A 24,476-nucleotide genomic window follows, 5' to 3' on the forward strand; every position below is an offset into this window, starting at 1 on the left:
ACTCATTTTTAGTTTGTCTTATGGTGTTGACTCTTTTAGTGTTCATACAAATATTTACACATTAAGTTTACTGAAAGTAAAAACAGTTGAAAGTCAGAGGACGTTTCTTTTTTTAGAGTATATTTAGAATTTGTACAAGAAGTGCGCACGCACACACACCTCCCCTGAGCCCTCTGTAAACATCCAATCACCATCTGTATGCAAATGAGTCAAGACGTAGCCTAACGTAGTGTCGTGTCAGATTGCAGCGGTCACGGAGTGGAAAGACTTTGAAGCAGTTGCAGCGTTTTTTTCAGTTACAACGAACACAGCGATGAGTCCACGTTGTTTGACTGTTTATGACATAGTGACACTAAACAGCTGAACAACTTCACTTTTCTGAGGAAAAAGAAGCTGGATTTTTTAATATTTAGAATTTTTAAAGCAGTACAAGAAGCTAACAGTATGGTCTGTGCAGTTAGCGCCCTTGTAGAGAATAAATAAATGAATAACACCTTCATATCCCTTCTCAAGAGAGTGCCATAGTCTATTGTTAGTTTTAATGATTTGGCTGAAACTAATTATCACTACATAAGTACCCCAACACCATTGATCATGAGTTTCAGCTGAAACTAATTTTATACATGCAACTAAAAATGTAGATGCAGATTCCAAATGTATAAAGATGCTCGCTCTCTCTCTCTCTCGCTCTCTCTCTCTCTCTCTTTATATATATATATATATATATATAATATAAAAATGTGTGTATAATCGAGGCCGGCTCTACGCAGGAGCAAAAGGGGCAGCGTACCCTCAAATAAATATTTGCACGTTAATATATTCCTAAAATTTATATATTACAAGTTAATAAATTGATCTGCGGTAGCAGAAAAGTCTGCTAAAAAAGGGACAGGCTGCAGCGCACGCACATTTGTGTCCTCTGGGGAACATGTTTGCTTTTGATGTTTTGATCTCATATCTGTCTAACAAAAACCCCTTTGATTATGACTACATTGTTTTTTCCAAATTAAGAAGCTTCAAATAAAATGAACAAACTAATGAATTTTCTCAAAACGATATAAAATTAAGTAGAGCTTTCCTTTTTGTTTTAGTACAAAGCTCCTAGATGGACAAAGGAGGAGGAAAAAACAGCAGAAAAAAGTCATGCCAAAAACTTCGGGTTATAATGCAAAACATGACTTTTTTTTTTCTTTTTTTCAACATTTTTTTTTATTGAACAATTGTCATACATAAACATTACAGAAGCAACTAATTAAATGTATTATTATCAAATGAAAAGAAAAATGAAAAACTCCCCACACACACATACATCCTGGCATCCTTCGGCTCAAACTAATGTGTGATTTAGATTGGTCATACATCCAGTCCGATGCTTGACCCAGTCCAGATAATCATTCAGGCAGTACCTGTAAGCTTGCAAAATAAACAATAAATGGTTTCCATTTGTGAAAAAAATATTAGAACCTCTCAGTGTATATTTTATCTTTTCTAGCTTAAGAAAAAATAATAAATCTTTAACCCACTGAGAGATTGAGGGACAATTAACGGACTTCCAGTGTAAAAGTATTGTACGTCTGGCCAACAAAGATGAGAAGGCGACGACGTCTTTATGTGCAAAACTTAATGAAACTGAAACATCTGTAATGCCAAATATAGCAGTTAATGGACATGGCCTTAACTGTACCCCAAGTATAGTGGACATGAGATTAAAAAAACCTGTCCAAAAGTTGTGCAGGTTTGGGCACAAAAAGAACATGTGACTTAAGTTACAAGGAGAGGCATGGCACCTGTCACATCTGTCCTCAACATCAGGGAACATTTCAGCCAACCTTGATTTGGAATAATGGACTCTGTGCAAAACCTTAAACTGAATAAGACTGAGACGGGCACAGGAAGAGCTGGAGCGTATTCTGTCTATAGCCTTCCCCCAACATTTCTCACTCAACTGCAATCCCAGTTTATTTTCCCAAGCAGCTCTGGTTTTAGCAATTTTACAATCACCATAAGATAAAATAAAATTATAGATTCTTGATATCAGACCTCGCTGATATGGATTAAATGTGATCAGATTTTCCCAGGGCTGCCTGGGAGGTATAGAAGGAAAATTAGGAAAACGCTTGGATACAAAGTTGCGAACTTGCAGGTAACAAAATAAAATGAGATGCAGGCAGCTCATACTCCGAGGACAGACTAGCAATACTTTTAAATACTCCATCTTCATACAAATTATAAAAATGTGTGATGCCTTTGTCTTGCCATGATAAAAATGCTGAATCTAAAAGTGACGGGGGAAACAAATGATTTTTATGCAATGGACCCATTGCTGATGCAGATCCAAATTTAAAGTGGTGTCTAAACTGATACCAAATCTCAAGTGTATTAATGTACTGGGTTATCAGTGTTGAGCAGGTTTGATTGGAAATGAAGTGCAAAGTAGAGCTAATATACAGGGTGGTTTACAAGACAGTAACTCTAATTTGCACCATGGGGATTCAAATAAGTTTATCCAAAAATTTTATTTTTAAATATGTGCAGCCCAGTAGTAAATTTGAAAATTAGGCAGAGCAAGTTCATCACTAAGTCTACATCTCTGTAGTAAGGTCTTACGGTTTCTAGGAGGTTTTTCAGCCCAAAGAAAAGACATTATGATTTTATCTAAGGAATCAAAAAAATACTTAGGAAGAAATAAAGGAAGTGATTGAAAAAAATAAAGAAATTTAGGAAGAATGGTCATTTTATCTGCATTGATTTTTCCGGCTAAAGAAAGAGGCAGATTGCTCCATCTCTGAATATCAGATTTAACATTAGCAATAAGAGAGGAAAAGTTGGCATGAGAAAGGTCAGACAGAGAACGAGTCACTGTAATACCAAGATATTTAAAGGAGTACAATACATTCATCACCAAACCCATATTTCTTTAATACTGCAAACAAGTATTCCCACTCAACCCTAAGCTTTCTCAGCATCCAGTGAAATTACAACCTCAGGAGATACAGATGTTTGTTTGGAGTAAATTATATTAAAAAGTGTACAACTATTAAAAAACAAATGCCGTCCTTTTATGAAACCAGTTTGCTCCTCAGATATAACGTGGTAAAACATCTTCTAAATGGTATGCAATTACTTTAGCCAAAACTTTCACATCAGCATTCAGCAATGATAATGGCCTATATGATCCACACTGAAGGGGATCCTTTCCTTTTTTTAAGAAGAAGAGCAATTGAGGCTTGGTTAAAGGTAGATGGTAATAAGCCCTGATCGAAGGATTTATTGAGCACACCAAGAAGCAATGGTGCCAATTTATCTATAAACTTTTTATAAAATTCAATTGAAAAACCGTCTGGGCCTGGAGCTTTATTAGACTGCATTGCCTTAATTGAAACTTTGATTTCTTCAAGAAATAAGGGAGAATCCAAGTCCCTTACAGATATTGTATCAATAACAGGAATATCAATACTTCAAAGGAAATCATTAAATTTTATATCATCTTTAAGGCATTCAGATTTTATAAAGGGAGGATTAATATGATTTAAAAACTGCAATGATTTCTATAGGATCAGCAGTAATAATATTTAAGTCATTATTAATTTGTGGTACTAGGCGTGAGGCATGCTGTCGTTTTAGCTGATGTGCTAACAATCTACTTGATTTATCACCATATTCATAATACGTTCCCCGAGTCTGTAACAACATACGTTCTGTTTCTTTTGGTGAAAGAAGATCAAATTCTGATTGTAAGTCAATACATTGCTTGTACAACTCGGGAGAAGGATTAGATGACTTGTTTTTTTTTTCTGCCGTTTTTTTACTCTTCTTTTGTCCCCTTAGAGACTCTGTATAAGGTTTTCTCAGTTGAATATGAAAAAAAAAATACCGCTGATTATCAACACGGGAATGAATGGCACATTGTCCAAGTGCAAGTTGATCTTGGAGCTAAACTTTTTGTTTTGGGTGAAAGCGCCATCTAGCGATCATTGTGTGTCAGCAACAGCTTCCCATTTAAAACAATAGGCGGTCAAAATGACCGGTGAACCGCGTTAAAAGTAAGTGACACTGGCGCGGCGCTTCTAGAGTTAAATGAGTGCTTAAAAACAGACTGTTTATTAAACTCTAAAATTAGGACTAAAATTTTACTTTTACAAACGCAGAACCTCATCAGTGGTCAAAAGTTTGCATGCCGCTGTTTACAGACCAAGGATTTTTCTTTATTTGTAATATTTTAAAACTATTTTATGGTATAAAATATTTTAGTTTTATTTATTTATTTATTTATTATTATTTTTACTTATTTTTAAAGATTATTATTCCCTCCCACCACGCAGGACGCTGTGTTGCCGGCCAGTGTGTGAAAGAAACTTAAGTTCCCCCTGTAGGATTATAGAGGATCTGCAATGTTTTACTATGTCCGATGCAAACATATAAATAAAAAAATTATTATAAATAAGTTAAGTGTGGAGTCAGTGTGACTGTACATGAATTGCCACACAAAAGAATCGTGATGTGTAACTGAGTCGATACCCAACATGCCTGGCTTTTATTTTGCAATTTAATGCTGTTGCATTAGTGTAACGTTGTAGAAGTGAGACTGCCTTATGGTACAGATGTCAGCGTAATGATTTAAACTTATTGGAGCTGCTGGGTTTATTGGATGATTAGGTGAGAAACATCTCCTGTGGTGAAGTAAAAGCTGGAGATGGGGTTTACTGAGCTGCTTCAACACTTTCCCTGAAGTTTCTGCTTGTCTCTAAAGTCTGTACTAGATTGCCTTTTTCCTTCTTTTTTTTTTTCTCCACGCTAACTTTAAGAGGCCTCCAGAGTTGTGATGCAGACCTTCTTTCATTACCAGGAGCTCTGTGACTTCTCAGATTTGCATGTGGGGCCATTAAAGGATCCTTCCTGTTCTCTTTAATTTAAACGCTCCATTGAAAATCATTAAACCGTGGCTCACTGAGGGCTGGAGAGTCTGTCGGGGTGAACGACCTGAAAACGTCAGCCATCCAAAACACTTCTTGGCAGTTGCCTGCCAGCTTGGACTGACCTGTGAACAGTGGTGTTGTTTTTGGGCTCGGGCCCTGCATGGTGTGTCTTGGGGGGTGGTGTGTGTGTGTGTGTATGTGGCTGGGGTGGCGGGATTTTGTGACCACCTTCCCCTTTTACTCTGTAAGTGCTGCAGGTTCTTCAGAGCATGCTTGGGGCTGTTCCAGGATGTGGTAGCATTCTGTAGGGCTTTATGTGGGCGACTCACTGTTACACGCCAGGGAATACTGATCATTTATTTCTCCCTTATCTTTTTTTCATCACCTGTTTGATGATTATTCTCAGGTTTGTCATTCAGAGATGTCCACATGTGGTAGAGCGTGTCCACCAGCGCAGCAGACCCCATCAGGTCTCTCACTGCGAGAACCTGTTCTAGGGTCAGTACCCGAGACTCTTAGACCTTCAGTTGATCCGATCAACTCAAACGAGCTGCAGTAAATAGAGAAGGGGTTTCCAGTGCTCTTCCTGTCCAGAATCCATAGATGGACATCTTCACATTTTCTCTTGTCAAGCTTCACTCCAGACGAGCCTGCTGCACTTCCTTTGCCTTTTTTTTTTTTTTTTTCAGTGAGGGCTTGTTTCAGCTCAGCTGAGTCTTGCATGTGTTTTTTCAAGCCCTGTGCTCGCCTCTCTACTCATGAGTTTCTGCTCCATGTGTGGTTACGGGGAGGTCATGTGACATTCGGGCCCTGTTAAATTAGTCCCTTTCTTTACCTGGTGATGGCGGATGCGCTCGGCACATGCTCAGTCACTCTCGGATCTCTGCACGAGTCGTCTACAAATAAAACTCCAGACTTTCAAATCCCTCGTTTTAAGCCTCCCTCCTCTTCCACCTTCCTTTGTAATAATGGGCCATTTCCTGTGAGCAGAGTGTAGAGGGAATACGGGCAACTGCCGGCAGGAAAACCAACACATCCCCCCCCCAGGAATGGCTTTTCCATGTGCTCAGCAAAATGAATGAAGACACATTGCGGAATAAGGCCGACTGCAACTCCGTCTTCTGACCACTGAGCAGCTACTGCAGTGAGAAAAAAAAACCCTGATGGTTACCAGCAGCTCAGTGGAGGGGCAGGAGGGGCGCAAGGGGCGCTTTTTGTATGAGTGCATAAGAAGCAGTAATGTATTCCTACAGACACTCGGTCAGTTCTGACTGTAGGAGGCGGTGTGTGTGGGAGTGGGGGAGGGGGGTGAAGTTGGGCCTGTTTCAAATGTCCACAGAGACTCAAAACTTGGTGTCTATTATATAGTCGTATGATGTTTACATGTCGTAGAATATATTCTATACGTGGTCATGTGACGTGAATGAGAACGGGCAGGTCTGGAATTCATGTGACTTTTTGCCGCATGAATGGCGTGCGGCGATGACATCATTCTGCACCGGCAGCGCGTGGGTTTCATTTTAGCAGTGGAGGCCACCGGGGACGTCTGTGAGTGGAGTGCAGGCGTGGCGTTTCAGACATACACGTCAGCATTAGAGTCCGATCAGTCAGTTATAATCACGAATGTGAACTGAGATGAGATGCAAACCTGATCTGACCAAAAAAATCGCATTTTAACAGTGTGGCCTGTGATGTGGATGTAGCCTTAGATAATATAACTGAATATAATGTCTGCAGGGCTTCCGTACCGACTTGTGGACGTCAGTACCGCCCCGTAGACTTTATCGTCAGTTTAATCTTAGTTAGTGAAAAGAAAAGTAAGAACAGTGAGCGTGGAGCACACTACTTGTGCTTGGACATCTCTGATGCAGGTGAGAGATTATTACCGTAAGCAGTCCTAGTATATAAATGGTATATTGTATATCGCTCTGATCATGTCCTTGGAGCACAGAGGTTATCACTGGGGCCCAAACACAGAGAGGGGTTCTGTGTGTCGCTATAACGTCTGTCAGTTTTCCTCCTCCTTTATTCCTGGCTCCTCACGCTGCCTGTGAAGCTCTCAACACTCAGCGCCTCTCAGGAGAAATGTGTTCACATCCGGGTTTATCAACACTCAAATCTCCAGTAGCACACAGTTAGGAGCGAGCCTCCCATCCCGTCCCACCCGCATGAATTAGGAGGTGTCGGCTTGATCATGAGGGTGCTGAGGCCGGAGCTGCTGGGGAAGCAGAGAGTTGTATTCTTTGGACCTGGATCTTCAGCTTCTTGCGGTGCCCCAGCAGGTCACACAGACACCAGGGGACGTCTAGACGAGACTTTAGTGCACACACGTGCGTGCTTTGGTCTGCTGCTTCTGACTATCAGTTTAAAGTGTGTAGACTTTTTAATTATTAATGTTTAATAGTTTCATAAAAAGGACATTTTGTGTAAGTGTCCAGTCACAGAGTGGAATTAATATCACAACACCGGAAGAACAATCAGAGGCGTCAAACATCACTAAAACGTCCTGCATGGACGCCAGTGTGGGTATTAATGGTGTAGTGTAGCAGGATCTATATATAAATAAATATATAATCAGAGCTTTAGGGAGGACTCCTGATAAAGGACCTCTTTTTGGTTCAAACTTTTGTTTGAACCAAAAACCATGATGTGTAGTCATCATGACATATAAATTTAAGCGATTGTCCATTTTTAACAATATAAACATGCAAAGAACAATAAAGCAAGCATCAAGTACAATCAAACAAGAACCACACCCCAAACATTGAGAGAAAAAAAACACACGCAAAAAAAAAAAATAATAAATAACTAATTTTTTTTAAATAAATTAATAAATAAAAAAAACTTATATAAAAAAACATAATTACACTAAACAGAAGGCAGAAAATTGAGAGATTTAAAATATGAAATAAAAGATTGCCATTTAAAAAAAAAAAGCAACTACTCCCAGAGCATCTAATCTTTTCTAGTTTAAGAAAGAACATGGTATCTACGGGCCATTGAGGAGCAGTAGGAGGCTTAGCAGATTTCCAGTGGATCAGAATACGGCGCCTAGCCATTAAAGAGGTAAATGCCAAGTTGTTTGAAAGGAAACTGAGACCAGACGCGTGGAACCCCAAAAATTGCAATAGCAGGGCAAACATCAATACCAACCCGGAGCACCTTGGACATCACTGTAAAATATTTAATCCAGTAAGCTTGCAGCTTAGAACAAGTGAAAAACATGTGACTTAAATTGCACTGAGATGCTTGACATCTGTCACATCTGTCCCCTACAGTCGAATATATTGCAGATAGGCGGGCCTTAGAGAAATGAATTCTGTGTAGTACTTTAAATTGTATAAGGCTCAGACGAGCACATATTGTACTAGAACGTATTCTGTCCAATGCAGCGGCCCACCATTCCTCTTCAATGTCCTCTCCAAGCTCCCCCTCCCAGGCTCTTTTAATTTTATCAATAACACTGCCATCTTAAGATAATAATCAACCATAAATTCTTGAGATTTGTGACTTATGATGAGGGTTAAACTTAAAAAATTCTTCCCATTCTTGCATAGAGGGTAAAGAGGGGTGGCTAGGAAACAGAGTGGCAGCACAATGTCTAACCTGAAAGAACCGAAACAGATTGGAATCAGGCAGACCCAGTTCTGAAGACAACTGCAGATAATTTCAAAAGGTACCTTTTTTATATAGGTCATGAAAGCATCTAATGCCTTTGCCGTACCATTGCTTAAAAACAGGGTCGTTAATAGATAGTGGAAACATGTGATTGTCCTGTAACGGCATTAATGTTGGGGCAGAGATAAATTTGTGAAAAAGTGTCGCCTGAATTGACCCCAGATCCGAAGGGTAGATATGACTACTGGGCTATGTGTTAAGGAAGTAACGTTACAAAATAGGGGTGAAGTAAGCTATGCCAATAATGAGGTAGATATACATGAACCTGCCCCCAATCTGCACCACAGTGCACTGGAAGGATTGAGCCAAAATATTAATTTATGAACATTTGCTGACCAGTAGTAAAACAAAGTTGGGAAGAGCTAGCCCACCACTAAGCCGACATCTTTGAAGCAATGATCTCCGCACTCTGGGCACTTTACTACCCCACAGAAAGTGGCTAACAATCTGGTCAATAGATTTAAAGAAGCGCTTAGGAAGAAATAAGGGAATGCACTGAAAAACAAAAATTTAGGTAAGATATTCATTTTAACTGCATTGATACGACCAGTCAATGATAAATATAGGTTTCTCCATCTCTGAAAGTCAGACATAGTCTGCTCTAACAAAGGAGAAAAATTGGCAGATAACAGAGAGGGCAGGGATCTGGTAATATTAATGCCAAGATACCTAAATCCTGTTTTACTTATTTTAACGGGAATGTCTGTCTGTAAGAGTCCCATAGCCAATGCATTAACAGGGAAGCATTCACACTTCTGAAGATTCACGTTATACCCAGAAAATTATAAAAAATTTCCTATAATGGATAAAATATTTGGCAGACTCAATATTGGATTAGAGATATATAATAGCAAATTATCAGCATAAAGTGACAATTTAATTTCAATACCCGCGCGGACCACGACCCCGGAACAGAGATGACGACCTCAAAGCAATCGCCAATGGTTGATAATGGACCTCTGATCAGATAAAACGTTTATTAGATTCAAAATAGTGTGCGAGGAAACGTAGAAGTGTGAATTAAATGCTGCACAAAAGCCGCGCTTAGGGACCTAAACAAGGGAGCGTGTCCTGTCTCTCTGTTTCATACCGAGCCTGTTAATATCGCTCTTCATGGACTCTTCACATCTCACGGCGTCCTGTTAAATACTCTGCGTTTTAATGTTTTTACTGTTTGAAAATGAATGAGTTCAGCTTAGTCAGAAATTGTTTCATTTAACCGTTATTAGTCTGCTCGGACTCCTAACTCTTTATAAATGTGGTTTTAATAATCGCTCAGCAGTGATTTGATCTGCTGCTTAAGTATGAGTTAGAAGTTCCTATGAGTGTGAACGGTCTCCTCTTGGACCTGAAGTCCCTCTTGACCCTGAAGACTTGCCCTCGAGTCTGAACACACTTCCTGAGCCATCTAGCAGAATTGGCAAACATCCTGGCAGTACATTTCTTCACAGTTTATTAAGAATTAAAAGGCAAATAAAGTCAGGATGTAATATAGCAGTAAAGAGAAATATCTGCAGTGATGGACCGATCCTCTGTAGTGTCCTCTAGTGTGTGTAGGTCCTACAGCTTTCAAAAGAAATTTATGCAAAAATAATAAGAATATTAAATACTAGTATCAGTAAAGAGTCTGTAGAAACAGTTACAAGTTTAAAGATGATAATCTTCTGATCTTTAATGTAATCAGTGATATTATTTGAGGTTGAAGCCCACGTACATGTCTTTCTGTACAGCAGAACTCTCTGTCTAACTTATTAATACAAAGAAATCACATTCTGTAAGGTTGAGTATCTTACGCCTTGTTTACACTAAGTTGTCCTTCTTTGGTAGTCAGACAAATACACTCCCTGTTCGGTAATTGGAGAGTGAATCACAGATGAGAAAGATGAAGTTTTGACTTAAAAACGACTCCAGCGTGTTAAAATTCACTTATACCACTTCAGCGCTGTTATTTCAGCCAAAGTGAAAATATGAACTAATCCCAGTAAAAATATTCACTTTATCTTTTCTAATTAATATCTATTGGTGCAGGTGTTTGTTTGCACTGAGACAGTAGCGCATTAGTAGATTATTTTAAAGTAGATTATTAAATCCCAGACATAACTGTTCATAAAATCACTTTTACTCAACATTTAGATTTCACTGATGGTGCAGGTTAAACTTCAGGCAGGGATCTGAGGACAGCAGGAGATTCAGTAAATTCTGTCCAGACAGTTTTGTGTGATGCTGCAATAAAATCAAAATATGAAAAAAATAAAGACCATTTTTTCTGAAATGTACAGACAAAACCTTTCTTTTATTTATATAGATTATTTGTTCATGCACTCATGAATGGAGATGAATTTCCTTTGGGAAGCCTCTACCTGCGTGACTGAAGTAACAGTGAGTGTTTTTTTGTGCATACTCAGCAGGTGAACAACTTTCTAAAAGCTTTCTTTTCTTTAGGACACAAAGGTCTGCTTTCAGCCTTCTGTATTCTGCTGAAATCAATACAGTGATAAAATTGACAGATTGCTCGTAAATTATCTGGAATTTTGACCTGTCACTGTGCTATCAGCAGGAAATCTCTTTTTAATAGTCTATTTAAGGAGAAGCAGGGATGTGTTTTTCTAAGTTGACGGGGGAATGTTGATCTGGAGCGCTTGTCTGGGCTTCGGGGCAGCAGTGCGAGGGTGGTCCGGGGGACGTGACTGGGTGGATCATGGAGCCGTCCTGGTTCCTGCAGGTGTGTGTGGAGGTTTGTGGGGGGATGGTTCTTTAGCCGCTGCCAAACCAGCCACCTGTCGTTCTGTCGTTTTTAGGATTTCCTTTTCATCCGGTCTTCAGCACGGCTCCCTGTTGGCCCGACGTGTGTCCGGCCAGAAGGCCTGATTGAAACCAACTGCCAGCAAGCACTGTCATCAGGGAGGGGGTTTGGAAGGAGCCCCTGCCGTGGGTGAGGAGGGGTCATGCAGAGGATTTAGAGGAAGGAGAATTCAACACTTTTCCCTGAACACATACCTGTGTCAAAAGCTGTCTATTCTATCTCACAAAGATGTGTGGTTCACATGCGCTCAGTCCATCATAACGGATTTTCATCATTTTATTTATTTTATTTTTTCCATTATTCAACATTTTACATGAGTAGAGTCGGCTGCGGTGAATTCCAGTTACTGGATAACTTTATATCCGCAGCTCCACTAGCCGCTGTAAATGACAATAAGTGTAAAACTGAACAGACTTTCAAACAATTTTTTTTTTTTTTATATATCGGTGTGCAAGGAAGAGAAACAAAAATATATCTGCAGCAACATCTGGATGTTTTTGGTTAACAGTTCGGAAGGAAAGTTGCTAACTCTCTGCTTTCCTGGCCTCTGCTAAATGGCTTTCACTTCTGTCATAATACTGGAGTCTGTAGTGAGGAAAGCTTCAGGGCATCATTAGATATTTAATTATTAATAAATAACGACTTTCTCTGAGTGATGTACCGGATGCTCGGAGGCCAGGTGGGAAACCCATTTAAACCCGCTTTGCCAAAATGCAAACTTTCCACATGTTTTTTCCAAGGTTAAAGTCTTGTGTACAAGAATCTCCAGGTTATTTATTTATCAGGAGTTGAATGTCAGTGCTTGAAGTAACAGCGCCGTAATTAACCCTCGTAGAGTAACGAGGTGTCCTGACCTTCAAGTGACCTTCATTTCAAGACTGTGGTTTTTGGTGGTTTTTAGAAACGAAGCTGGGATTTATTTTATGGGTGTAGGTGGTGAAAACCGAAGAAGTTGTCCTGGATAAAGGGGTTTCGTCTGGGGTTCCAGCAAAATGAGTAAAATGGTGCGTGGATTTATCCCTCCTCTTCCTCCTCCTACACTTAGTGCCACGCTCACTAAGACGGGACGCCTGAAGCGAAACAAGCTGACGTTAAGCAGAGCCGAGTCGAGCCAGACTGGTCTGCTCGTCATCTGCTAACCATACTCCAGACAGACTCGGGGCTAAAGGAAACTTGGCCATTGGGACCGTTATTACAGTCACATTCAGTCCTGCGCTGTGGAGCTGGAGCACGGAAATGTCCCTCGTGTCCTGATGGGACGAGCGCTCTGTCTCTGCAGATGGTCATGCTCAGGTTAGGGAAAAGCTTCCCCACTTATTAAAGGTGGAATGTTTTGCTGGATTTATGCACCAGTGGGTCGTTAATCTCGCTTTATGAAGGAGAGTGGAAAAAAAATAAAATACAATTTTTGAATTGCACTTCACATAGTTATCAAGACATGATTGTGGGTTCTGTGGAAATCTGTCCTGCTAGAGCTCACTTCATACTTTATAGAAAATATAAACTAGCTTTGACAAAAATGTTTTTTCCCTCTTTAGTTTTTAAATGCTATGATCGAAGCACAGATGGAAAATAAAACTATAAAACTCTTAATTGTTGATTAATTAAACAGCTGCTGCACCGTGACTGTACATGAACCTGACTGATGTGTAGGAGGACGAGGTCACGACTCTGGACCCTGTGTGTAGATGTAAGGTGTGTGTATAAAATTCACTGTTTTGTGAAGTATTCAGTAGGAGTTGTTTTCGGGAAGAAAGTGTGTGTGTGTGCTGTGACCCCACGCCAGTGAAGGAAGAGTAGAGTGTTTAAACAGAGTGAATTCAGAGTGTTTTCTACAACCCGTGTGATGTGTTTTTGTTTCTGAAGGTGAGATTTCTCTCACTCACTCACTCACTCACTCACTCACTCACTCACTTATTCACTCACACACACGGTACAGAAAAAAAAACAAAGCATCAGAATAAACCTTAAAGGATTTTATGCTTTTCATTTAATGAACAGCGAGTATATGCATTTTCCATCTTTAACATACATTATATTGTGTTTAAATTTATTAAATTATTGCCTTTTTATGATTTAAGTAGACGCACATTACACTTGATGTGCCAAACACATTTCTGAGAATATCTAATTAGGTGTTAAGGATCTGGGTCTCATTCTCCATTAATCCTGTCAGTGGTCAAAGTGTCCTTCAGCTTTTTGTCTTTCTGCAGCTCGTCCCTCGTCAGCCCAGAGTCTGATCTCGCACCCTTCAGTTTAACCTTTAGCGCTGCACTTTCTTGTTGCTCATCTCTGAAGCTTTGTTTCTGTTCATCTGCTGCGCCTCCAGGTGAGGTGTAAAGCTGTCTGAATGTCTGTGCTAGCTCCAGACAGGCGGAGCTGAAAATATCTAAGAAGATGCTTCTCTCCGAGAGGGTTCAGAGTCATCGTGATCGCGCTCCGGTCCGAGGCCAAGCGCCCGAGTGTAATTTACAATAGTCAATTAAATACGGTTTTAATTATATTTATATACACCGTAAAGTCAAGTCTCGAGTGAAAAGTTTGCGACTGTCCTCCGATCTGTCCTCTGGTCCTCATGGTATTAATTCCTCAGGGCTGTTTTTCTCTCTCTGTCTTTACTCTGGAATAAACACAGACGAAGGTTTATTAGATTTATTACACAAATACAGCGTGTAAATTCATGATAAAATCAACTGAGTAAATATTATTCCAGTCAAAAGTCGATATTTGTCTCTAATACACTTAAACTAAACACACACACACCTGAGAGCAGTGCAGATCGAAAGCAGATGTAGGTGGATTTTTTACCCAAAACCCTTAGCACTTAATTCAATAAGTCTGAATTTCATTTAAAAACAAGTTTCCCCCCCTTTTTTGATTGTACACACACACACACACACACACACACACACGCACGCGCGCACGTTTGTATTCACCGTGCTCATTTTCAGGGGTGATGGCATTCCGAAGTACTGTGACTGCAGGGGGGAAAAAATCTGGGTTGCGGATATTGATTTGTCATTCCTTTAAATCTGAGATGCGCAGGTGATAGAGAAGGAACAGCAAATCAGCAGTAGTGTATGGAAGTCTGTGATTGGCTGTTTTGTAACACTCGACAAAGTTGAGCGAGCGTACAAGCAGAGTCGAGCGCGCACAGAAAATAAATGTTGCACGCGTGTGCAGGAAGAATCGAGCGCGCACAGAATTGAGAAGTCGCGCGTGCACGGAGAACATGTTAAGCGAGCAGGGGAGACACCGCACGCGCAGAATCGCTCAGAATTGTGGCAGTAATATAACGCCATAATATTCCACCCTTAATGACCGATGGTGTGACTGATTTAAAAATTCGCTTGTGCTCCTTCCTTGCTGAGCTTGACCTATCGTTTAATATCGCCCACCCACTCGTCACTTTATGTAAGAAATTAGAGAAGGACACAATCAATTAGTTAATCAATTCCTGTGTACTTTGAAGTACTATTTTTGCCACTTATTGACCTGTCTTGGTATGGCTGTAGCATTTACTTCCAGTGATTGTACTAAGATGGGCTAATAATGTCAATCTAGGCACTGAACATATTGAGAAGAAAATGCTGTATTTTCTTGAATAATACTGGGGGCATAATGAAAATATGAAATATGAAAATATCTAAAAAAGAGCCACTTGACAATAATGATCAGGGGTGTATATATAGGCTGTTTATATATTTGGGCCCAGGGGCCAACAAGTTGTGTTAAAAATGCGTCGCAAACATAGTACCCCCACCCCTACTTACCTCGAGGGCAAGGAAAAAAAGTTCAGGCTCAGGAATTTTTTCCACTATCAGCCCTGCATTTTACCTCACTAACATTGTGAGTTTGAGCGTCTGGTGTTTTGTAGAAAGACGAATTCCCCGGAGCTGAAGTCTCACTCGCTCAGAGGTGTTTTTCTTTAGACTTGAGACATAACGCAAATATTTGGGTTTTCAGGTTGACATTTGATGATGTCATGTTTGGTATCCAGAGCACAAATGCATATTAGATCACCAGCTTTTAATAACCTGGCCGTGTATGATGATGATGATGATGATCACTAACTGTGAAAGCTGAGCTGTTTTTGTGTCTCCGTCTCGCTGCCGGACTTCAAACGAACCTCTTATTTGTCTGTAACTCTAAGACGTTGGATCAGATTCTTCTTTTGTCCCTCATTAGACCTGCTTCAGGAGACTCGTGTGACTGAGTGTTTTACACTTTAGAGACGTTTATGTGAAGGTGTTGATCAGTTCTGTTACTTCCGTACGAGTCACGCAGGGACAATACAGACTGTTAGTGTGGTAAAGTGTGTTAAAGGCTCCGAGACGCACTGTAGTGTTTAATTAGGAACTCGCTCGGCTGTCTTTACATCAGAGAGGACACACACACACACACACACACACACACACACACACACACACACACACACACACACACACACACACAGGCTCCTGATGCGTCTACGACACACTGTTTAGATTTCTCTGACTTTACAATCTTAAGAGACCCCTCTCATCCCCTACACACACACACACACACACACTCACACTCCAGCCTTCTGTCCTGTGTTCCCGGTTGAGCGACCCCTGTCTCCTAAAGTCCTGCTCTTGACCTGTTAAAGCTCTTAAACAGATGCTCCGCGGCGTACGGATAAACACTTGCAGCTAACGGTCTGTGTTTAAGCCCCTCCACCACCACACAATCAAATTGGACGAAAACACAATATGGAAAAATCTCTTTTCCATACTTTTGATACCTTTGTAGATATCATTATTACAACACGTCACTGCTTGTGGTTGACGCGAGTGTAAATGCGCGGTTTCTGTTTGAAAGCTTTTCAGCAGATGTATTATTTACTTTGGGATTATTGTTGTCTGTTTTCTTTCACAAGGTCTCGATCAGGTTTTATTCTCTGCTGGTATTTTCAGTCCCACAGAGCTGGACGTTGTTTCTACGTCTGAGTCCAGGAGTCCGGTCAGTGTCTCGCTCTCACCCTTGTCTGCTTAATCTTATGGTGTGAACATATTAAACCTGGCAACAATTAAACACTGATATTACCCTAGTGTGCCCTCTGTTCAGTGTGTTTCTCTTCAAAACAGTAAAGGAGCGGGTCTTGGCCCAGCCGTGTGTTTTGCTCTGTAATAAGCCGAGCTGAAGCGTGCGGTTTGGCGAGATCTCGTGCTGTAGCGCTCAGTCTGGTTTAAATATCTCAACAGCACACAACTCCTCGGTACGATTGTCTGGTTTTCAGCGCCGTGTGTGTGTGATGCTGCCTGTAGCCTTTCCGGTTTAGAGTCACACTAATCATTTGTCTTGCTCCGCTCCACCTGACAGATTTGGTTAAACTCCTAATTACTTTCAACATCGAGGGCTTGTGTGTAACAAACACTCGTGCATTGCGATGTTTGTAAAATCCCAGAAATTTTCACTCTGTACACAATTTCCACTCTGCACATTGTGAGGTCTTTTATTTATTATTTTATTTATTTATTTATTTTAATTTTTTTACAAAGGTCTTAAATGTGTGTCACTGCGTGTTTAAAATGACAGGTTTATTAATTGAGCAGTTAGTAGTAAAGACAAGTCTAAGAAAATAAATCACTCAGAACTGTGCGGAGCTGCAGGATGGATGTTTCCCACAATGCCGTGGGCCTGACCTGCATCTCACACTGATCACTTCTTTATATCTCTTTGACCCATTTAACACAAATATACATATTTTAATTTACCATAACCTCTGTATCAGTTACATATGTGTGTGGGGATATAGATTTTCTGAGGTGTGTGTTTATTTCTCTGATCTCATGGAGTTTAAACACCACTCATCCTCTCTGTTTTTGCGCTGCCCGTGGCCAGAGTCAAGTGTAAAGGTGTGTGTGTGTGCGTAATGCCCCGACGTGTTTTATGGGACTTTAAAGGACCGTTCTCTCTCTCTCTCTCTCTCTCTCTCTCTCTCTCTCTCTCTGAGGGTTGGTGATGGGGGGGGGAGGGTGTGTGTGTGTGTGCGCGTGCTCTCTGTGAGGGTGAATAACGCTCACGGCACTGAGCGAGTGTAATCACTGTCAAGATTAGGGAGTCAGAGAGTACGTGTTCGGACGTGATTGTGGCGACTCAGTATAACGCCGGAGTTCATCGTGTACACGAGGACGAGTTCAAGCCCATCGTGAGCTCAGAACTGAACATCACGTAAATTTAACGGTTCAATTCATGACAAAATGACTGTGTATTTTAAAAACGTTTAATTTAGCATCATATGAGTTGACATGATGGTAATCATTCACTTCAGGAGAAAGTACTGCGTATATCAAACCACCATGTGACTACAACCTGACCGCGGTCGTCCCTCCCGTCTACGCCGCGGCCTGATCAGGGTCGACATCGGTGTTTGCCACTCACCATTTTCCTCTGGTTGCTGAGGCAGAAAGTGCAGATTTGTTTGGGCTGTGAGTTCTCCGAGTCTCGCGTAGGCGACCCGTGATGGTGATAGTAGGCCGCCGAAGGTCCACCGCTGTGGCATGGCTGCCCGTCCCCGCAGGCCTCGCCTACCAACAGGACGTTCCCGAGATGCGAGATGTAGCTGGAAGCGAGGCGCAGAGTCTCAATCTTGGACAGCTTCCTGTCTGCCGGCTCGGTCGGGATAAGAGTCCTGAGTGCCGTGAAAGCAGTGTTCACGCTGTTTGTCCGGTCTCGCTCCCGCGCGTTAGCCGCATTGCGCTGCCGTCCCTCGCCCGGCGGGCCGGTCACGGTGCCGGGGAGCAGTCCACCAATCTGCCCTCCTCCACCTCCGCTGCCCGGTTTCCGCTTCCTGCCGGCCACCTTAAGCTCGTAGCCAGAGGCGTCCAGTCTGAAGGAGCGGTCGTCGGAACCCGAGCTCTCGCTGCCGTTCTCCTCGTCCTCAGACATCATGGAGATGTCCGAGTAAAGGTAGCGGCTCGGGGCTGGACGCACCATCGCAAATGACATTTTTGTATAAAAACCTTTTCGAGCGCTCTTTGGCTCAGATCTCAGACGTGTTCCAGAGTCATGCAGCCACACAGCGTGTGGAAGTTATACAGTGTGCAGGACTGGGACTCTCCTCGCGTTATTACCGTCAATACTTGGATTGTTGTTTTTTTGTTGTTGTTTTTAAAAAAAAAAAAAAAAAAAAGGCCTGCTTACTTTCAGGAGTCTTGTACTGACACTGAGGTACTCTTTCTTCTTTCCTCACATCCACATGGTTAGGTCTGTCTCTGTCAGTCTGTCCACAGCTTCTCTCGTGTCTGTGAAACTTTGCCCCTCGGTCCTGCCAGCTCTGTGCCTCCGAGTTGAGCTCCACGTGTGGTTTCTGTCTGAAAATTTTGCTGTGGTTCGGATTTATATGCTGTGGGAGTGTCTGGGTAAGAGCACCCCCCCCTCTCTCTCCCTCTCCCTCTGTCTACTTTTTCTCCTTATCCATCTCTCTCCTTCACTGTTTATGCAAATCTCCCAGCTGGCAGCATGGCTGAGACAGGCAGCTAAGATGAGCCATCAGCTCCTTTTTAACCCTCTGTTCATAGTTTCAGCGGAGCTTTACATTTTTCACTCGACTCCCTGTTTTTCCCCGATTGTGTGAAACAAACCTGCTTGAGCTTTATTGAGAAACCAGAAGTGCACTGAAAAGCAGCTCACGTTTTAATCAGCGTTTAAATCCACACCGTCATCACCTGTTCATTGTACAGCAGGAGTGGTAAAGTAATGAACAACACAGCTGTACGGCTGCTAGAAATCCTCACTTTATTTACTGTATGTATATATAATTTATTATTTTATTCATAACTTTATCATCTTTATATAAGATTCAGGTTTGGGGTTTACAGCTTGTCGTGTGTGTGTGTGTGTGTGTGTGTGTGTGTGTGTGTGTGGTTTTCCCTCTGGCAAAACCGGCGCGTTTGTGTAATCACACATCTCTTGTGTCATCGAGGTGGACGTCTGTCTCGTGCATTTTAGCGTTGATTCTTGAGAACATGCCGTGTATGAGTTTTAACCTTAACACTGCTATCTCACTTTTTCACCGGACTCCAAGTGAGAGGGTTCAGTCAGAAGAAAGCAAAAACACTCTACAGACAAGCTGGCACTTCTCTCTCTCTCTCTTCCTGTCTCTCCCATGACAGAACATGACATCATTCATAATAAAGACGCTCTTAAACTTTAGATAGGTTTGAATCTTGAAAATGAGGCCTTTGATCTCTTTCTTGTTTTGGGGAAACTCTACAGGCGCTCTTCATTTTGGTGTGAAAGCTTGGTTTAATTTGTTTTATATATTAAAGACAGTGTTACATTATAATTGTTTTTCTCCTTATAAATATTTTAAGTGCTTGGGATCCACATAAAGGAAGAGAGATCGTGAGTGTCCATGCTCATAAAAACTAAAGGAGTCCCTCGTTTAAACCAGTTCTAGACCGGATCAGAGAGTAGTAGTACCCTGATGTAGTATCATGTGTCCATGAAATATCTGTCTGTAGTGTCCCCTGTCCTCACACTGAGCCCTGCTGATGTGGATGTCAGGTTGCTACTGCGTGATCCACTGAGGAGGGAAATAAAAACCATGAGCGTCCGAATCCCAGATTTAAACTGTAAACACATCTGAATGTTAAACCTGATCTGATCTGGAAGCGTTCTGCTCTGTGTGGGACGGAGTATTGATCTCGACGTGCTCCTGAGGTTCTGGAAAATATTAGGGTATAAATGCTGAAAAATCATATCCCTCTTAATATTCCTAAATTTAAAATTTTTAAATGTATAAAATCAAGCCTAGCTGAGTCTATAATGATGTGGTTTGTTACATGTCTTTACAAACTATGCCTTATTCCTTTTTTATATATTTTTTTAAATAAGGCTCAGAAGTTCTGAGGGCACAGTAAATCCCTTTAAATGCAGACGTGTGTGTTTAGTCTGTCCTGAACCGTAGCCTCATTAATGAGCGATGTGAGCTGAAGTCAGTGGGTCAGCCAGACAGGATACCTCATTTCCCTGAGAGCTTACGAGCCCCACAGTTACCCTCCATGACCACCAGTATCAGTGTTCTCTCCCCCTCTCGCTCTCCCACTCACTCTCACTCTCCCTTTCTCTCTCTCTCACTCTGTCTCTCTCTCACTCTCTCTCTCTCCCTTTCTCTCTCACTCTCTCTCTCTCTCTCTTCCCTCTCTCTCTGACTTTGTCTCTCTCTCCCCTCTCTCTGTCTCTCTTCCTGTCTCTCTCTTTCTCTCCCCCTCTCTTCATGTTTCTCTCTTCCCATCTCTCTTTCTCCCTATCTCTCTTTCTCTCTCTTTCCCTCTCTCCCTGTCTCTCTCTTCCTGTCTCTTTTCCTCTCTCTTCCTTTCTCTCTTTCTCTCTCTCCCACTCTCTCTCTCCCTGTCTCTCTTTCCCCTCTCTCTGTCTATCTCTTTGTCTCTCCCCCTCTCTCTTTTCCTGTCTTTCTGTCTCTCTTTTTGTCTTCCCCCTCTTTCTCTCTTTCCCTGTATTTCTCTCTCTCTTTTCCTGTCTCTCTCTTTCTCCCTTTCTCCCTGTTTCTCTCTCCATCTGTCTCGCTCTTCCCCCCCCCCCCTCTCTCCCCCACTCTCTCTTTTCCTCTCTCCCTGTCTCTTTCTCTCGCTTCCGCAAGCACTTTTTATTCAGGTTTTAATTCTTCCATCAAATGTTTCCTTAATAACTCGTGCTAATGCAAACCGTGCCTGTAGAGTCAAAGCAAAAAGCTTTATGGTTATTAGGTGTGTGTGTGTGTGTTTCTGTTAAAGTGTGGAGGTTTCTTGCCGAGTGGGAGAAGACTCATTTGTCTAATTCTAATAAGGAGGAGTTTTGACTCACTTTACTAGCAGCAATATATCATTACTAAGCTTTTTTTTTTTTTTTAACACTATTGTACTCCAATAATGGTTTCCTTATGCCGTGTCCCCAAATCGGATGTACTTTTCCCCTTTTTAGATTTCACTGGAATAAAATCAAAAGTTTATATATATATATATATATATATATATATATATATATATATATATAAAATATAAATATATATTTTTTTCCTCTTGAAACTAGTTTTGTCTCTGAATTGCTTTACCATTCACTTCCCAGTTTAATTCTCTGAACAGACTGGAGAGTATCAGTTGTCTGAGTCCGTGGGTTTCACAGGAAGCCTTTCGTTCTGCCCTTTTGTTTTTGTGACACTGCGGAGAGTTTAATCAGCGTTTAAACAAATGCGTGTGAGGAAAAATCTATTCATGGTCATTACATCCGTTTCAGCAAAACAAGGTTTGAAAAGATCGTTTAATAGTTTAATAGTTTCAGGTCTTATTGTTGTAATAAATATTTCCTCTCTTAGGTTCGTTCCATGATGAATGCTTTCATCACAGAGAGGAGGAGACGCTAACGTGCTACATTACAGAAGCCTGCTCGTCCTTAGGGCTTCGACCCTGTGTGCATTAAGGAGCAGACTTCATGCAGCAGGCGATATATTAAAACCCAAACCAGGCAGTGATATGACGACATTCATCAGGGGTTAAGTGAGACCGCGGTGGCCCGTTCCTCAGATGAAACGTTTTGTTAGTTCATAAAGCCTCGCGTCTGGGGCCACAAATGACAACGCTCGTTATTGTCCCGTTACATGGCGGTCGGCCCACTTGTTTTCCTCAAAGCAGGACCAGAGGTTCTCATCTGACAGCCATTAGAGTTCTCTTACTTCCCCCGGTGTGATGTGACATCTAATCCCGCCTCCCCACCCGCAGTAAGCTCTTTCTCAGCCGCGCGCCTCTCCCCAGACATGCTGCTCCAGCTGGAGGACGCTACTCGGGGCCAGAGCGCCGTCAGTCTCGGGTTGTGCTCCCGGCGTGTGCTGTGCGTGACCACAGCTGCCACGATCCAGCCGTCAGAGCCGGGGCTGCTGCGAGCGCGTGGGCTTCAGCGGGGGCGTCTCTGTCTGGACAGGCCCTGAGGACAGGGGCCTCCGTATCACTTTCAGCCTGGTGCAAAACAGTCCACTTAATTAAAGCCACACACAGACGAAATGAAAGCCCCATACACACATACACAGAACCTGCTAGGGTCACGACAATAGTATCTTACAATAAATTTAATGTCAAGTTCTGCAGAGAGACGAGTGTATACATTTGGATAATTTTTTTGTTCTGGTGTAAAACGTCTCTGTGTGACGTTGGCGTTCTTCCCGTTCAGCTCCTTTAACCGCATGTTTTCTCTCGGGTAGATTTTCACAGGGTTGAGTGTATAAACAGGCTGGAAATAGAATGGAGCGGAGAATTCTGTGACTAGAGATGTTCTATTGTAATAAGGAGATGATGATATTAAAGAGACGGTGCACGGTGGTTCTGTTAAAAGAAATTTGCAATTGAGAAAAAGTATTCACTTTTTATATATCACTTACTTTATCCTGCTTACAGAGTCTCAGGGGTCCTGGAGCCTATCCCAGGAGGCTTAGGGCAGGAGGCAGGGTACAACCTGGACAGGGTGCCAATCCACCGCAGGGCACACAACACACACACACATTCACACACTATGGGATGTCTCTTTGTCACGCCAATTAGCCTAACCTGCATACCTTTGGACTGTGGGAGGAAACCGGAGTACCCGGAGGAAACTCACCAAGCATGGGAAAAACTTCCAAAGAGAGACAGGAATCGAGCCTGGCCGGGAATCGAACCCAGACCCTGGAGGTGTTTTTTTTTTTTTTTTTTTTTTTTTTTTATATATACAGTGGAACCTTGGATTACGAGTAACGCGGTTTACGAGTGTTCTGCAAGACGAGCAAAGATTTTTAATAAAATTTAACTTGAAAAACGAGCATTTTCTTGGTTTACGAGCACCGAGTAACATGTTTTACGCATGCGCTTCTTGTTTAGACGCCGAGCATCATGTGATCACAACTGAGCCAACAGTTATCTCTCTCTTGCGCTGCGGAATCGTCTCGTAGTGCTCGTTCTTAATGGTATAATCAACATCTGTGCACGTGTGAACTGTTTACTATAACACTGTGACTACGTGTATATGAAACATTTTATTATGTGTTAGGAAGCGCGTGTGTACAGCGCGTGTACAGCGCGTGTACTGTTTCTTATAACACAATTATGTGTGCGCGAGTAAGGCAAAAGAAATTCTCGAAACAGAGGTTAAAAATCTATTTTCTTCCTCATCACGGTGTGTGTGTGTGTGTGTGCGCGCGCAAGTGTAATTAGACACTGTGCCAGCTGTGTGTGTGTGTGTGTGTGTGTGAGACCCTCATTCACAAACACACGGGCGCACAGAAATGAAGGCCAGAGACACACACTCTGCTCCCTGAAGAAACTCTGTCGCAAATCTTTTCAGAGGTGAGGTGCTGGGTCATTTGTTTGTTTGTTTTACTTTACAGCAGTGATTCTGTTAGTTTGCGCTCACACGAGTGTCATTAACGATGTTCATAGCTTTTTCTTTTTAGATTAAACAGTGTAGCGGGAGAGAGACGTTGATTTATGACCTCTGTTTACGGCAGTGTAGTCCAGTGCGGGAGATGCATTGTGGGTAATGCAGTCCGGTGTGTGTGAACGCGAATGTGAGATTTAAGTTAGGATATTGAGCCTGAGTTTTGTTCTTCTGTAGTTTTTTTAGTTGGATTTAAGTGCAGGATCCACCCGGAAGTTTGTATAACCTGACAATGCAGAAAATAGAAGAACGGGCATCGACGAGTTTGTCCATCTCATCATTACATGAGCATGGATTAACGAGCTGTTACGCTGTCGCGAGCAACATAAAAAAACAGAGAAGCTTTAATAATTTAGAACAGAACAACAGTCTTTCCGTTAATGTGTGTGTGAGTGTGTTTAAACGAGAGAAGAAAGTTTTAATGTGTAAGATGAGGAAAGGGAGACAGGAGGGGCTGAAAGCAAGAGTCTCCACTTACTCTAGCCTCGCACACACATACACAGCGCCTGCATGCACAAAGGGAAACGCTTATCTGCCGGGATTTATTTTTAACTTTTTTAAAAGGTAACGTGCAGGTTAATTTGTTTTATTTTTACTTAATATTCTGTATTAATTATTTTTATACATACATTACATTTTATGGGGCTGTAGAA

The 24,476-nt window shown here is 41.8% G+C and overlaps 2 protein-coding genes across 2 annotated transcripts in view; one reads left to right on the forward strand and one right to left on the reverse strand.

Moving 5' to 3' along the window:
- Window positions 1-24,476, forward strand: part of bop1 (BOP1 ribosomal biogenesis factor) — a 73,473-nt gene that overhangs the window by 24,682 nt on the left and 24,315 nt on the right. The window lies entirely within an intron of this gene.
- On the reverse strand, window positions 13,365-18,500 carry scxa (scleraxis bHLH transcription factor a). Its single transcript, XM_053492833.1, has 2 exons — window positions 17,803-18,500; window positions 13,365-14,017 (listed from the first exon to the last, which is right to left on the reverse strand). Exons 1-2 carry the CDS (start codon window positions 18,367-18,369, stop codon window positions 13,979-13,981), a joined length of 606 nt encoding a protein of 201 aa, XP_053348808.1. The 5' UTR covers window positions 18,370-18,500; the 3' UTR covers window positions 13,365-13,978.

Source organism: Clarias gariepinus, chromosome 3, assembly GCF_024256425.1.
Source record: "Clarias gariepinus isolate MV-2021 ecotype Netherlands chromosome 3, CGAR_prim_01v2, whole genome shotgun sequence".
NCBI classification, from domain to species: domain Eukaryota; kingdom Metazoa; phylum Chordata; class Actinopteri; order Siluriformes; family Clariidae; genus Clarias; species Clarias gariepinus.

Coding starts and splice junctions, on each gene's coding strand:
- scxa (XM_053492833.1), bottom strand. CDS start 18,369: ATGTCATTTGCGATGGTGCGTCCAGCCCCGAGCCGCTACCTTTACTCG. Junction 14,018..17,802: donor TCAGCAACCAGAGGAAAATG/GTGAGTGGCAAA, acceptor TGTTTATTCCAG/AGTAAAGACAGAGAGAGAAA.